General features: G+C 39.8%; 1 protein-coding gene and 1 long non-coding RNA gene across 4 annotated transcripts in view; both read right to left on the minus strand.

Moving 5' to 3' along the window:
- TRIM24 (tripartite motif containing 24) overlaps window positions 1-15806 on the minus strand; it is a 64528-nt gene that overhangs the window by 32589 nt on the left and 16133 nt on the right. For all 3 annotated transcript variants that reach the window (XM_061371963.1, XM_061371964.1, XM_061371965.1), the window contains exon 2: window positions 3147-3265. In XM_061371963.1, coding sequence (XP_061227947.1) covers window positions 3147-3265 — 119 coding nt within the window. The remainder of the gene's footprint in view (window positions 1-3146; window positions 3266-15806) is intronic.
- Window positions 3428-10015, minus strand: LOC133222356 (uncharacterized). Its single transcript, XR_009728278.1, has 3 exons — window positions 9449-10015; window positions 6457-8882; window positions 3428-3928 (listed from the first exon to the last, which is right to left on the minus strand). It is a non-coding gene; the product is annotated as an uncharacterized LOC133222356 (long non-coding RNA).

Genomic DNA, 15806 nt, shown 5'->3' on the forward strand with positions numbered 1-15806 from the left:
ACGTTCATGGGTTCTAGTTATTATTCTTATCCCACAGCGCCAGGCTGCATGATATGCCATTCAATCATTCAGTTTTAATTCATTACACTAAAAGCTATTTTAGCATTAGTACCATTTTAGAATTGAAACAACTGATCACTGAATTTGAAAGTGGGGTGGGTTTTTTTTCTTCTGTCTTGAATTGAAATAAACCAGTCTTTCCTGACAACACACATACACAGGCTACTCATAGATATGGACCAGTGGTTCTAAGCCACCATGTCACTTGCAGAAAACCTATAGCTTACCTCTAATTCCAATTTCTTCAGCATCCTGCTAAAGCTACTAAACTCTCAAAGCCAAACTAACCAGTAGAAAATGTCTACAAAATGTCTATCTCCGTAGAAAATGTCTATAAAATAGCCAAAGAATCTGGATGATCCCTGATCCAGTATTCCCTGCAAGTCTCAGTATCTTTTCCACTTCAGTTCCTCTGATCTGTTCCCCACCTTCCTACCAGCAATTTTTTCTCTCTTTTCTCTTTGCTCCTTTCAAGACAAAACAAGACAGGCCAATGAGAAGGATGCATCTGCCTTAAACCTCCTAACAGTACCCCTTGAACAAGACACTGATCTATTTAGCTATTATTAACTTCACTATTCCACACAGGCAGCTTTATAGAATGGTGCAGCTTTTTTTTTTCTCCTTTTGTTCCAAAGTGAAAGTCCAAAAAAACTTCATTACCAGACCAAAATAAATCTACTCAAACAAAACAGAACTACGTATCATTTGATTCCAGGAGGTGAGGCACACACTTACTTGGCAGGTATCTAACAAATCATCTAGCTCCATTTAAAACAAACAAACCAAACCAAACCCCAAACCAAAAAAAAAAGGTTGGTTTGCCTTCAACTGCTGCAGAAAGTATGCAGAGTTCAGCCACTGAATTCAGCTGAAGAACAGACATGCTTTCTGAATGGCAAGCCTGCTGTTTTTTGTTAGGGAGAGAGAGAAACAAATATGGAAGGGTAAACATAAGTCCGAGGAGGGAACATCAGGAAACACAAATGCTTTGAAGAACCTCCCTGGCATTTGCTTACACAATGGATGATTCCACAACAGCTGCTGAAATATGTGGAATTTCTCTGTATTTGCCTCCAGGAGATCACAATCCAAAAGGTAAACAAAAAAGACCTCTCCCTCTATTCCAAGGAAGCACCTGACTTACCCTGACATCACTGACTGAGTTTGGCACATATACCAACTTTTGATACCCTATGACCTGCTGGAGTCCATCCAGTTGTACATCATTATGACCAACCTCAAGAATATAAAGAACCCTTCCTGAATTTTCAATTGCATACCCAAGTCTCAAAGGCATCAATTCCCCACGTAACTTTCACAGAAAGTAGGAAAAAAACACCCAAACAAACCACCTCACAACCCAACGTTGTCACTAAACGCAGGAAATTGCACTTCCATCATCATTCCCCAGAGAACATCTTAGAGAACTTGTTACATAACTGAGCAGAGGTTATGGCACAGGCCCAAAAAAACGTTCAGGACTGCTGCTGCATAACACAAGTTATATTTTTTTCTTTTTTTTCTTCCTGATTTTAAAGTCTCTAAAAAAGTTCTGATCAAATTTTCAATGCAACATGGACTATTAATTTTCTCAGCCTTACTGGTAGAGTATTGAGAGAATTTGTGTAAATCTCACAACCACCTCCAAAACTCAGATGTTTTCCTGCAATATCCAGGAGGAAAAACAAACAAAACCAAACCAAACAAACCAAACCCCAAATAAAACAAGGAAAAAAACCACAACAAACTAAACACACACAAATGCCAAAAACTGTCCTACATTAAGAGAACACTGCTTGCATTTCCGGCAGCTCCCAAATAAGCTTCAATTTCTGGTAGGGTCTATCATTTCTCACAAATCCAGCTGCAAAGCTCCTTATAAGCTGAATGCAGGTTAATGATTTTCAGACATAAGTTAATTCCTCTTCCTCAGAGATGATGACAAAAGTTACGCCTTTAATCATCAGTGAGCTTGTGTCACAAACCTCACTGGGTGCTGTCATCTGTTCCTGAGTGACGTACTCGTTTATACATGCAAGCACAAATTTCAGTTAAGCTTTGAGAGCAGCAAAGTACATAATAAATGACCTGTAAGGAGCTGCCCCCAAGACAAATGGATCTAGAGCCAGTGGTACAGGTCCCAAGCAGAAAACTAAAAAGAGGCATTTTCAAAATAAAAGGAGACTACCATCCAAATGTTGGAGGAGGAGTTGAAATGCAAGCCACATTGACATAGCAACCCTGTGTACTATTATTATGAAGACTACAGCAACATTTAAAGAAGCTGAATTATTTACAGTAAGTTCATAGAGTTCAATAAAAAGTTTATGAGTAAAGAAATACTTGACATACTCTGTTACTAGCTAAAAATGAAGACATGCAATATTTTGTTACCAGAAATAGCTGAACTGTGATACTATAGAGATGTGATTTATTCACTTGGTACTGCTTCCACATTAGCACTCTTCTCCTGAAAAACCACCATGAGGAAAAACCCCAGTATTACTATTCCTCCAGATAAGCAGGTTCTGGTTTTATGAGATGGCTATTACTCGTCTGCAAAAGGAACAATAGCCTACCTACGTAAGAAAAACAAGAAACCACTACAACATACCATCTTCCTCAATTAGAAGTCTAAGCCTCTATTTAGTGCTACACTTTGCCAGTGATGAGATTAAAAAAAAAATAATAAAAAATGGCTGATTTAACTAGAGGATTCCATTTTACATTGGGATCCCTTGATGCAGTGTTGCTCAGGTTTCTGTTTCAAAGAGTGCTTTAAGTGCCCTGTCCTAAGCATAGAAACTTCCATTCTTTTGCCGACCCCTTACTTACAATATCAACAATACCAAGCAATACAATATTATATCAATGATTAAAAATAGTTCAGAGTAAGAAAATCACTTCTTTACATGTGTTTTCATCAATTTTAACTGATTTTCTAGAGTAGGTACCCCATGTGATGACTAAGCACTTGAAGTATTTTTCTGCTTATAAACAGTAAAAAAGCCACACAGCAAGCAGCCAAGGCTACTCATACACATCCAAAAGGTGTTAACTTGATTACACGTTAATGCACTTACCTGATTTGATTTCTCAACTGTGCTACTGGGAACCTCTGTGGTATCCTTCACAAAAAAGTTATCTATGATGTGTCTCTCTGCACATTCCTGACCACAAATTGGACAGCGGATAACACCAACTGGGGAAAAAAAATAAAATCTGATTATGCTTGCACAACTTAAGACAACTTAAGATAAATCAAACAACTTCAAAGACAGCTTGTAAGGATAAATCTTTAAAAGGATGTTTTAATACCTTCTTGTCAATAAGATGTGAGTAAAAGCAGCTAATTCACATTTATCACTGAAGTAACCTTTACATGTTATTCCCTCATGATGTCTTCTTTCAACCAAGGTCAAGCACCCTTTTGTTTCTTTCCTATAAAGTACTTGCCATAATTTTATAGAACATTAATTCCTTTTCTCTAAAGGGAAACTATTCCCATTGACAATTTGTTACAGAATTGATTAAAGTAAACATATACTAGTGTGGAGTATTAGTGACACTATTACATACACACCAGCAGTGTGAGATGACTGACTTCCAACTACATAATATGAGAAACTGAAATGTAATAAATTTTATTTTCGTTATTATTTCAATTTCATAATAAATGAGGCAAGGTCTATAGAGGAAGAACAGACTTTTATTAATATTGTGATTATCTTCACACTAAGCAAGGGAAAACAAGCACGAGAGACATAAGAATAAGCAAACATAGTCCCCTCTCTCCTCTCCTCTGCAAGACACACCGGGGAATAATTCTAAGACAATAATATTAGACTCCAGGTTGAAGAAAGAGCTGAGAACCAGTCATCATCATCATGGCTTGACTTCACGAATGAAGATTTGGGAAGGGCTTTACACACGCTTACTACAAACGCGCTGATGACTGAAAAGGCCAGTGTGAGATAGGCAAATCCGGCTGCAAAAAGTACAGCAGCAGATCTCCTTGGGTGATATAGGCAGGGCACGAGAGTGTAGTTCTAGGCTCCTCGAGACTAGTTCTGCACAAGTTCTCAAAGGAGTCAACAGCATTATGTATGCTGTGCCTCCAAGTCTCCCAATTGGAGGCCAAGGTGGACCACTGATGGTAGTCAATATGGCCAAGGCTAAGGTATTATTTCAGGGAGTCCTTATACCTCTTCTTTGGGGCACTTCTTTTGCGGCTACCGGTGCCAAGTTCACTGTAAAACACGATCTTAGGGAGGCAGTGATCCTTCATCCTAGAGATGTGCCCTGCCCAGCGCAGCTGCAATTTCAGCAATATGGCCTTGATACTGGTGACCCCTGCCTGTTCGAGGACAGTGACCTTAGACACATAGTCAGTCCAATGGATGTTTAGAATTGTACGGAGGCAGCGCTGATGAAAGTGCTCGAGGAGTCGCAGGTGATGACTGTAGATGACCCATGATTCAGACCCATATAAAAGAGCAGACAGAACAATGGCTCTATAGACACTAATCTTTGTACTTAGGGTGTTTATTGCACCAGACTCTTTTATGGAGTTTTCCGAAGGCTCTATATGCCTTTGCTATTCTGTTGTCTATCTCTCTGTTGATCGTGGCATCTGAGGAAATAGTGCTTCCCAGATAGCTGAACTGACTTAAGCTCTGACTCACCAATGGTAATGTGGGGATGATGATTATCTTCTTGTGGTGCAGGTTGGTAGAGAACTACTGTCTTCTTCAAGCTGACTTCCAGCCCAAAAAGCTCAGCTGCCTCCGCAAAGCAAGATGTTAAACGCTGCAGAGCTGCTTCTGTGTGGGCAACAAGAGCAACATCCTCAGCAAAAAGCAGTTCATGGACAAGATGATTTAGGGTCTTAGTGTTCGTCTTCAGTCACCACCTTAGATTGCATAGGTTCCCATCAGTACAATATCGAATATAAATGTCGTTTTGTTCGTCTGGGTCTGCCGTAGCCCTTTGGAGCATCATGCTGAAGAAGATCGTGAATAAACTTGGTGCAAGAACGCAACCTTGTTTCACACCATTGGTTATTGGGAATGGCTCAGAGAATGCATCACCATATCTGACTTGGCCTTGCTGATCCTCATGTAACAGAATAATCATTTTGAGGAACTTGAGGGGACAACCTAATCGTTCCAAGATCAGCCACAGGCCTTTTCTGCTCATATTGTCAAAAGCTTTGGTGAGGTCAACGAAAGTTACATAGAGCCCCTTATTCTGCTCTCTACACTTTTCTTGCAGTTGTCTGAGAACAAATACCATGTCTGTGGCACTTCTATTAGCTCTGAAACCACACTGAATTTCAGGTAGAAGTTCTTCTGCGATAGCAGGTACTAATCTATTCAATAGTATTCTTGCAAGAATTTTTCCAGCAATGGAGAGCAGAGTTATATCTCGGTAGCTTGAGCAGTCTGACTTGACACCTTTTTTCTCATACAAAGTGATGATTGCATCACAAAAAACTGATGGTAATTTACCTTGTTCCCAACAGCGCACAACTAGTTCATGAAACTTAGCATGAAGTGCTTGGCCTCTGTGCTTCCAGATTTCAGGTGGGATTCCATCAACCCCAGCTGCCTTGCCAGTTTTCACCTGCTGTATGGCCTTAAGAGTCTCTCCCATGGTAAGGGCTAAATCCAATTCATTTTTCACGGGATGTTGTAAGATGTGCTGGATTCCTTCGCATTGGACTACACGGTTAGCACTAAAGAGTGTTTGAAAATGTTCAGACCAACGATTCAGGATGGAGATTTTATCTGTAAGAAGCGTTTGGCCATCTGCACTAAGTAAGGGGCTTTGAACCTGAAATGTGGGTCCATACACTGCCTTCAGAGCAGTGAATCCTCTGTGGTCACCCAGATCTGCACATAATTGAGTCTTCTCTGCTAGGTTGAGCCACCACTTGTTCTGGATGTCTCTAAGTTTCTGTTGGAGTTTGCTACATGCAAGACGAAAGGCTGCTTTTCTTACATGGCAGAGTGGCTGAGCGAGGTGTGCTGGATGAGCAGATCTCTTCTTTGTCAGCAATTCCTGGACCTCCTGGTGGTTGCTATCGTCAAACCAGTCTTTGGGTTTTTTTTAAGGAGAACCCAATGGACTCTACAGAGGACTGCAGGATGCTATTTTTAATATGTTGCCAAAGCGCTTCAGGAGAAGAATCTATAAGTTGGTTTTCAAGCCTCGTTTGAAAGTTAGCCTGAAAGCTGTCCCTCACTGCAGCTATTTGGAGATTATTAACATTGAGTCTCCTCCTTGGAATGCCGCTCCTCTTAGGTTTGGCCTTGAAGTGGAAGTTAAGTTTGCAACGCACAAGGTGGTGGTCTGTTTGACATTTTGCACTAGGCATCACTTGGGTGTGACATCACTCAATGTAATGCAAAAGGTTAAACAATGAATAATTTTCTCAAGAGAATAAAAAGGACAAAGTCAAGTTCAAAACTTGGGGTTTAACAATGAGTAGAACAGACTGAAATGGAAAAGATCTATGCAAACATTTTAAAGTAGACACTTTTCCTAGCTGCAGAAAACAGAATGTCTTATTAGCACTGAGGCTTGTTAATCATCCAAGGAAAATCTCTATGCATTAACATCTTGCTTTAAGAAAATTATCACAGTCATTAACCCCTCCCCCAAAAGCTAACTGAAACTAAGTTAGGTTAAAATAATCACTTAAGATGTGGAAGTCACCATGCAAAGCTAACAGCAGTATAGTCACATGAGTCTAGAGGTTGATTCTAGACATACAGCTGCCATTTGAGAGAAGGTACGATCGTAGGGCCTTAAAGAAAATCAGAAGCACCGTTTAACTGAGGGAATTTAACACTAGTATATAATTCATCACTTGCATATTTAACTAAACCTGAATGGGATTAATTCTGTTCCTGTTTCACTTTTACAATAAAATGTAGAAGAAAAACTACTCAAACATTTTGTTTTCTGCAGAACTTAATTCCTTACTGTAAGTGCATCATACAAGATTCAAGTAACTTTTTCATTACGTTCTTCCAACACATGCTAGAGATTTAACTGGCCAACCCACTAGAAAGAAATTCTCTAATAAAAGTCCACCAGTTTTACTAAATTAGGTCTTCACTCTGAAAATTTAGCTGGCAGTTTTCACCACCTATATACAAGAAGGCATTTTACTTTTATCTGAAAGGCTACGATGTTAAGCCTGCTTTTATTATAATTGCTGTTTTGCAAGTCTGCATTTCAATACGTATTTGTGTAGCTTCATTTGATATGAAGTCTGTATTTTTGGTTAAAACCCTTGTAAAATTTTTATACCATCATCATGAATGACAATTAAGAAGTCCAATTCTGGTGTATCAGGTAGTTAATAGAACTCCAGTGACTATATTCCTCCTTTTATTAAGCAAATCAAATTACCACAGTCAAGAGTGAGCAAACCTCTTCATATTCAAAATACATGCTTGCTGAAAAAGACTGTTTTTTACATTTTTCAATAGTGCCCATTATAAGTTGCCCTCTGTTCCTCCACTGCTTATTCCTGACCCTGACAAAGCACAGTGCTCTGTGTCAGCATAAGTGACTGGACCAGTCATTGCTTGCGTTTGGGAGCGGGATATAGACAAAGAATGAGACTGGCAAACTGATTCAGACATGGATGTATTTCTCCAGCTCTCCCAAGCATCACCTTCAGTCCCCAGTCTGCTTCACTGACCAAATGCACTGCTGTTTACACTGAAGCAACGTGAGAAGCAGCACGAGGATGGGAAAAAGCCAACACTGCCACTGAAGATTAAACATGGAACCACTGAAACAGATCAATTCTATTAATCTGATGTCATGGTTTAACCACTGTTTATAAATCAGCTCAAATTGAAAACATGGTGAGCAAGGAAGGGGCAGGGTACAAGTTAGGAAAAGTGCTAATATAAATCAAATGTTTAACCTGCATGCTCACCAATAGAATACTGCCAAGTACGTGCTCAATAGATGACAAATTCTAGACTGAGATAAGGAGAAAAGGAAAACTGCCCAAACCTCTCAAATCCTCTTGAAACTCTTTCTAAAATTCCTTATGCTGTCTACCCTTAAGTCAAGGTTTTATTCTGCAACTGTGTGTGGGTAAATTTGCTTTTGTTCTAATCCTGGATTGATGACTGCTATACAAATCAGTTTTAAACTGGGTTTAGTCAACCTCAGCATCATGGATTTAAGTGAAAATACCTAGTATCACGATCTCAGTGTGTTACAGCCAGCTTACATTGTTAGGCACACAGCTGGCAACAAAAGCCTTTTTGGCACAAAATGTAAAATGCAAATTTGTCAGACAGTATTTCTTTCAGGTCCTTATCTACTGTTTCTAATGTATCCAAGGCTTTTTCAGTAACGTCCTGAAGAATATAAACCATGTGTGGTCTTTTCCTCTCCACTCTCCACAAGGGAAATGGAAGGTACAAGCAGGGTGCTCTGTACACGTGCTTTCATGCATGCTGCTTTTGAGACAGAAAGGCTCGTGGCAAGCAACAGTGCCTAACAAACTCATGCAGGTTCATTTCAGAACTTCTGTCTAGCCACCTAGAGACACTGGAATTTCTATCTATGCTCCTTATCAGTAAACAAATAGTACAATGAAGTGCGCTGCGTGATCACCACAGTCCTGCAGAACATGGTGAGGAGCTGGCAGCTCACCAGAACCCGCGTAACTAAGAGAGACACAAAGTTACTGGGAAAGAAAACTATGGTTTACAATGAACCCCGAATTGAGAACTTAGAATTGGAGATGAAAGACAATGACTATTCTGGAATTAAGTGGAAAACTTGAGTGTCCTGGTTTTAACAGTGGCAGTTGTTTTTCTCTTTCTTGGTAGCTGGTGCAGTGCTGTGTTTTGACTTTCGGGCTGGGAACAAAGCTGATAAAAATGATATTTTGGTTTGGCCAAGGACTTTGTGAGCCTCATGCTCTGCCAGGGAGGAGGGAAGCTGGGAGGAAGCAGAGACAGGACACCTGACCCACACTGACCAAAGAGGTATTCCATACCACAGCACGTCATGCCCAGGAGGTAACTGGGAGTTACCCAGAAGGGCAAGGACTGGAGGGTTGGAGGAGGTATTGGTTGGTGCTTGGTTGGGCTGGGGGAGTGAGTTATCGGTCAGCTGGTGATGAGGTGTTGTATTCTCTTCCCTTGTTATTTCCTTTATCATTACTATTATTGGTGGCAGCAGTAGTGATTTGTGTTGTACCTTAGTTACTAAACTGTTCTTATCTCAACCCATGGGAGTTGCATTCTTTATGATTCTCCTCTTCGTCCCTCCAGGAGTAGGGGGAGGGCAAGAAGGGGGGGGGGAGTGAGTGAAAGCTGTCTGGCTGGGGTTAAACCACGACATTAAGTAAATATGAAAACAATATATTTAAAGGTTAAAAAGGAACACTGATTATGTTCAAGGAAAATCACATGCTCTAAGTTATCAACTCATAGACAAACATCTCTCTGTTTTAACATCAGCATTTCTACTGACTTTATCAGCATTACTGGTCATAATCAAGTACTAAAGCTTTTTTTTGAAATCGTAATTTTGAAGTAAATTCTTACTTTGCAATAATAGTTGCAGAATTCAGCCTTTTGTACAAAATGATAAAACTGCACATAGGACAAGCCAAGTTTTCAGCCATGCATCCAATACAAAAAGTACAGGTGTCAACTATCACAGATCTGATGGCGTTTGCTTACAGCTGAAAACACATCAGCACAATCCTAAGAGCACACACGTGTAAAAACCAAGCTGCAGAGATTTATAAACAAGAAATATTAAGAAAAGGAATGTTACTGGATTTGTTCAGTTTCTGAGGATGACGTGTAACAGTTAGGTTTTTTCATGTGCAGAGTCCTCTTTTAGAATAATGTCTGGGGAAGCAACATGCTGCATTGCGCTCATATATCCATGGTTTGGTAATGGATAAGGTGTACTCTGGGAGAAGACACTGAGGCAGCCCCCATGTCAGACAGAGCCAATTCCAGCCAGCTCTGAGATGGACCCACTACTGGCCAAAGCTGAATCCATCAGCAACGCTGGTGGTACCTCTGTGTGGGTGATTAAGGGTAAAAAAAACTGCAACAGCACTAGGAGAGTGAGAAGTGAGAGAAACAGCCCTGCAGAGATGCAGGTCAGTGCAGAAGGTGGGGAGGAGATGTTTCAGGTGCCAGAGCAGAGATTCCCCTGCAGCCTAATGAGCAGACCATGGTGAGGCAGGCTGTGTCTTCTGTGGAGCACCCCAGGCTGCAGGAGTGGATATGTCCTGAAGGAGGCTGCAGTCTGTGGAAAGCTCATGCCAGAGGAGGTTCTGTGGCAGGAACTTGCAGCATACAGTGGACCCACACTAGAGCAGCCTGCTCCTGAGAGGACCCATGCTGGAGCAGGTCTTGAAGGACAGTATGCCATGGGAGGTACCCCACACTGGAGATGGGAACAAGTGGGTGGAGGATGAAGTGGCAGAGAAGACTTGTAATGAACAACCCCCATTTCCCATCCCCACTCTAACAGTTGAGGAGGTAAATTTGAGAATGAAAGAGTGAAGTTGAAGAGAGGTGTGAGGGGCAATGCGGTTGGGTTTTTATATTTTATTTGTGTGTTCATTTCTTACCATCCAAATCTAGTTCATAAAAATGGAAATGCTGTACAATAAATATCAACATACTAATGAGTTGACAGTTTAAGTAGTTTTAACCCTACTATCTCAAATCCTGTTGCTGATAATGTATTTTGTATGTGCAGAGATAATCTGATATACGAATCACAGACGTTGTTTGAAACCCTTTTTTCCTCATCCAATTTTCCAGTACAAAGGCTTAACTCAAGACCATGGACAAGTATGCCTCTCCTAGATACGGTGGTAGTAACAAAACACAACACTGCACACTAAGCATTACTGCACTCCCCAGCCTACTACAAGTCCTGATAGAGGAGTCTGACTTCTTTAGATGCATAAAAAGTAAAGTTGGTTTAAAATCGTAACTGACAGTATTAAGACAGATGGCTGAAGCAAACACAGGAACACACAAGAGCTTTTTGCTAACAAGCCAACAGGTGCTGTAGCAAGCAATTAACTAACTTTTTTTGAACAACCTACAGGACAGTGGTATTTTCCAAAGATACTTATGCTTGTATTTCATTAAAGGGTTACAGTAACATACAGGAAGAAGGAATGCAATACAAAGGCAGCTTTAATAAAGCTGCAGCATCCAGCGTTTTCTTACTACATTCAATATATGTATTTGCTTTTAATGTTCATTGGTACACCATTTTTCCTAATAAACATTTAATTACATTTTTAACTGTTCCTTAAGCATGCACAGAATGCCATTCCTAAATTTACCTCTGAATTGGTTAACATTTGCTCCACTGAGTCCCTCTGCACTTTCCTACTGCAACAAGGAAACCCTTTTTGGTTTTTCTGAAGTGTTAAGATTTGGAAGCAATCATATGATCACTGTCTAAACATGCTTAATCTTATTGCCAGCACTTACTTCCACTTGTTTCAAGACACCTGCTTTCTGAATCATATCACAATTTACTTCAGTGCTTTCAAGGTTGGGAACCCTTGCTATTCTATTATGGTCTGTTCAAGAAGATTCAAATTCTGAGTAGCAGAATATTAAAAGCCATTTAGTTGATTTCTTATATAAATTGGTAAGGACAATCATTCATCATCTAATGAAACTATAAGAGAAGCATACTATGTCATCAGAACAAGAACTACATAACTGCTTTAAAGAAAAATTCCCCAAACTGATTGTTCATTTCCCAACTACCAACTGCTAATGTACTGCCAAGTACATTACCAAGTAAGCCCAAAACTAGTATCTTCACAAAAGAGAGAAATCCCCAGTATCTTTATTTAAACATTGTCAGACAAATTATAATGCACTAGCAGTAGAAACAGCATCAGATTCAGGTTAGCATTCTGGCTAACCTTGTTCAGGTTAAGCACGTTCCTGGATGCTGAGGCTCTGCTGTTTATCCTGATTAAATCAGGAGTAAGGAAGACCTCTAATTCCACATTAATGTTCCAATGCTCAAATAATTCTTGATCCAATCAACCCTAAAGAGCTTTGAGATATTTGTGTGTGAACTGAACAATATATTTAGGAGACTTCCAAGACAACGTTACTTTTTTAGTGAACAAAGTAATTTTCTTTCCTGACGGCTCTCTTAAAGACAACTTGCTACGATAAAAAATTGCCAAAAATAGAGTTGACACTTGATATTTTTAATGTCATTTCCTTTCAGAATGCCCAATGTTGCACCACACTCTAGAGACACAGGGAATATCTCAGAAAACCAGATCTAGTATAACTTAGAAAAGGAAACAAGTTGAGAGCAACTACCTTTCCTGTTTTTCCTTAGAGTGCGGGGGAACGGGGAATTGAGGAAGGGTGACCTTACATTTTCCTAAAATTGCCTGAAGTAGCATCACCTAACATCATCTACATCCTGCAGTTTAAAGGAAACAAACACCAGAGGATCCAGTGGTGACTCTAGCACAGCACAGCAGCTACAGGAGTAGTTAACCACGGACTTTCAGATAGCTGTTCCATATTTGACTGGACTTGCCCTTCCCCAATTGCCTGTTCATTTCAAACCCTGTTTCCCTCACAACCTTTTGTCAAGATTCAGTTGCCAACTGATTTGCCATCCTTCCTTTCAATTTAGAATATTCACTACTATAGAATCTCATTTTCTATAGTGGTAACAAGAATGCTGTTTTCTGGTTCTAACCACCACCAGTATTATTCACATCAAATGCAACCTACTACTTCCAGTCCTGTAGTGCCCACCACAATGGGACTGCTGCAGAGGAAAAGAGAATCAAGAAAAGCTCACAAGACTCATCTGTAACGTAACTGAAAATTTCATTGTGTTTGGGCCTGAAGCATTGCAAGGTTTAGTGGATATAAATCAAAAAAGGAAAAACACCTGAGGAGTGGAGACCACAAAAAAAAACCCAAAACAACCATGTCTTGTTAGATACGTACAGTTAGTCTCAGCACCTACTGAATCTTCAAAAGGTCAACACTGCAAGGGATAATACGTGTTAAAATGCCTTTCACTGAGAGAAGTCCCATTTTATATGGGGTTACAATTTCAAATTTAAGAATCCTAACAGGAATTGTATAGCTTGCTCTCTTTTAATAACCAATAGTTACATAAGTACCTTTCATTCAAAGGCATAAAATGAAGAAAATATTTGTCTATCAAGAATGAAGTGAGGCTTGAAACTGTTTCTCCTTCCATCTCTCTAAGATTCGCGCTATGGGAGAACCTAATTCTAGGCAGGCAGTCCACTAAGCTTTAAGTGTAGGTATTTTGAATGTGTCAGTTTGTAACTGTGAGTGTCTAACATGAAATCACTACAAGAAGATTTTACAAGCATACTTACCTGTTTGCTTTTCCTCAGAAGAATGAAGCTCTCAAATGTCTCAAACATCAGGGTCTATTTTTGTCAAAATAACCCTGTAAGATTGTTAATTATTTTTTTTTATGGAGCAGGCATTTCCAGAGTGCTCCAGTGGGTAGGTGAAAAAATATTACTTAGCTTGGGAGGAGTTCCACAGTCTCCATCATTGTTGTGAGGATGCTAAGTGAAAAGAACCACATTTTCATCTACTCCCTCGTGCTAGGATAGTTGTTCATGAAGCTGTACAGTGAGTTGGATCAACAGCACATGGTTCTTGTGTAGGAGGAATAGAGGGGAAAGACCTCCAGCCTTTTTAGCAGCAGCATCCGTTCATATAAAAATAAAGCAGCTGTGGAACCTTACATTCAGACTTTGCTTGAACAGACCGCTACCAACAGTAACAATGCAGGATCCTCTGCCCATTCATTTCTATACCATGCTAACATAGATTTATGCTGCCATGCAATGAGCTGGGTTAGGGAATAATGGTGCCTGCAACAGTTCTCACTGCCTACAGGCTCACAGTGCATATGCCTCTTCAAGCAATGCTAGCCTGCATTTTAGACAAGTAGGAGAAACCACAGCACATTCTCACTCTTCTTCACAAGTCACATGCTGCATCCACAACACTCAAGCCATTCAGCAGAGATTATTATTTCCAACTCAGTTCTCAATTTCCTGGGAGTACATTCCAGACTACTGAAGCATCCTGAGACAATAGGAGGAGACTGCTCTGGTCTGTGCCCCAGTTTCATCTCATTTGCATCTTCACTGTAGTGAACAAGTTTCAGAAATGATTTAATAAAGCCACTGGATAATCACTTGTAGATCCAAAAGGGTATTTTTGTTTGTAGATGCAAAGTACTTTAATAAAATTTATTTATTTTTTTTAAAAAGGGCTTAAGGGTTCCCTTTCTTCAGTACAGATCAGTCAAAAATGCACTAGTTCTACGAAAGAGAGTTCTCTCTTTAACAGAGTGCTTGGAAATAACTGGTAGCTAGTTTTATCTAAAGGAACCAGTCATCTACAGAATTAATTAGGCTTGTGTAAGGCAATTTTCCTCAGTTTTACAGAAATCTTGTTTGAAATCTTAACTATAAAGATTTCAGAATAGAAAACACTAATAGAGCAAGTCACACATATAGCTAAAGTCTTTCAAATACAGACAGGCCAGTTAGCATTAACAAAAAGTATGTCGGAGACCAAAGACAGTGCCAGCTGTAGGCATAATGACTGAGACCAAGCCATTAGGCCTTTGTTGATATAACTTGGCTATTTAGAATGAGGATGACTCAGCACTTTAAAACACCACCACAAGGAAGGGCCTGCCCTCCTGGCAAGGCATGATATCCAGTAAGCTAGAATTCAGGTATGTAGGCAGCCTTGCATCTGCTTCTGTAAGTTGCTTATAAGCAGGGACATCCCTAATGGCAAAATATGGTAACAATTTGAATGAAGAACCAAGCACATAATTCATAAGTATTAGCAGTTAATCAATAATACTAAGCTAAAAGGTAAACAGCTGTAAGAATCCTGATTAATACTAACCCACAGACTATCTCAATAGCCTAACTCAATTGCACAACAGGGTAAGAAAACCACAGGTTACGCAACTTACCAAACTGGATGAAAGTATGCTTTAGATAAAATTGTATCAAGATGAAAAATAGGTATAAAAGAACCCCTAAGATCTACTGTTCTTTGGACACATGTATGGAGGTTTGAACCACCACGTGCTCCTGGCACCAGTAAGGGTTTCTGCTTTACTTTACAATGCATACTGTGGAGTGATTTCTTTGAATCACCTCACAGAAAATTAGGGCATTTCCATTGTGACCTGCAGAATCCTTTCTCCCCTCGCTGTGTATATAAACACCATGAATACTCTCAAGGTTTTTCATTAAAATGCATGGGGTTGAAGGTAAACTGGTGATATTTCCACAGGTCATGTTTTTCTGTTAAAAACAAACACTTAGAAAGCTTAATTCAAGAGACAGTTTCATGTGCAATAACATATGAATCAATTTTAAAAATAATTACTGCTTTCCTCTTGTTTCTCATTAAGCCAACGCTGGTGCTGCAAAATTGGCAACTCCTTCCAACCAGTTTGCTCCGGAAAAAACTGCTCCTATCTAGTTCTGACAGCCTGCTGTTGCTAGTGGAAGGGAGATAGGTTAAACCAATAAGCAAGCTCATCTCAAGGGGAATCTGGCACCTACTGCCAAAACACAAACACTCAAAGCAACCACTAATCGAGTGGCTAAGTTTATTAAAATCAGCATGCTT

This window comes from Neopsephotus bourkii, unplaced genomic scaffold (assembly GCF_033783945.1).
Source record: "Neopsephotus bourkii isolate Nb327-2 ecotype Australia unplaced genomic scaffold, CSIRO-AGI_Nbou_v1 NB_1589, whole genome shotgun sequence".
Classification (NCBI taxonomy): Eukaryota; Metazoa; Chordata; class Aves; order Psittaciformes; family Psittacidae; genus Neopsephotus; species Neopsephotus bourkii.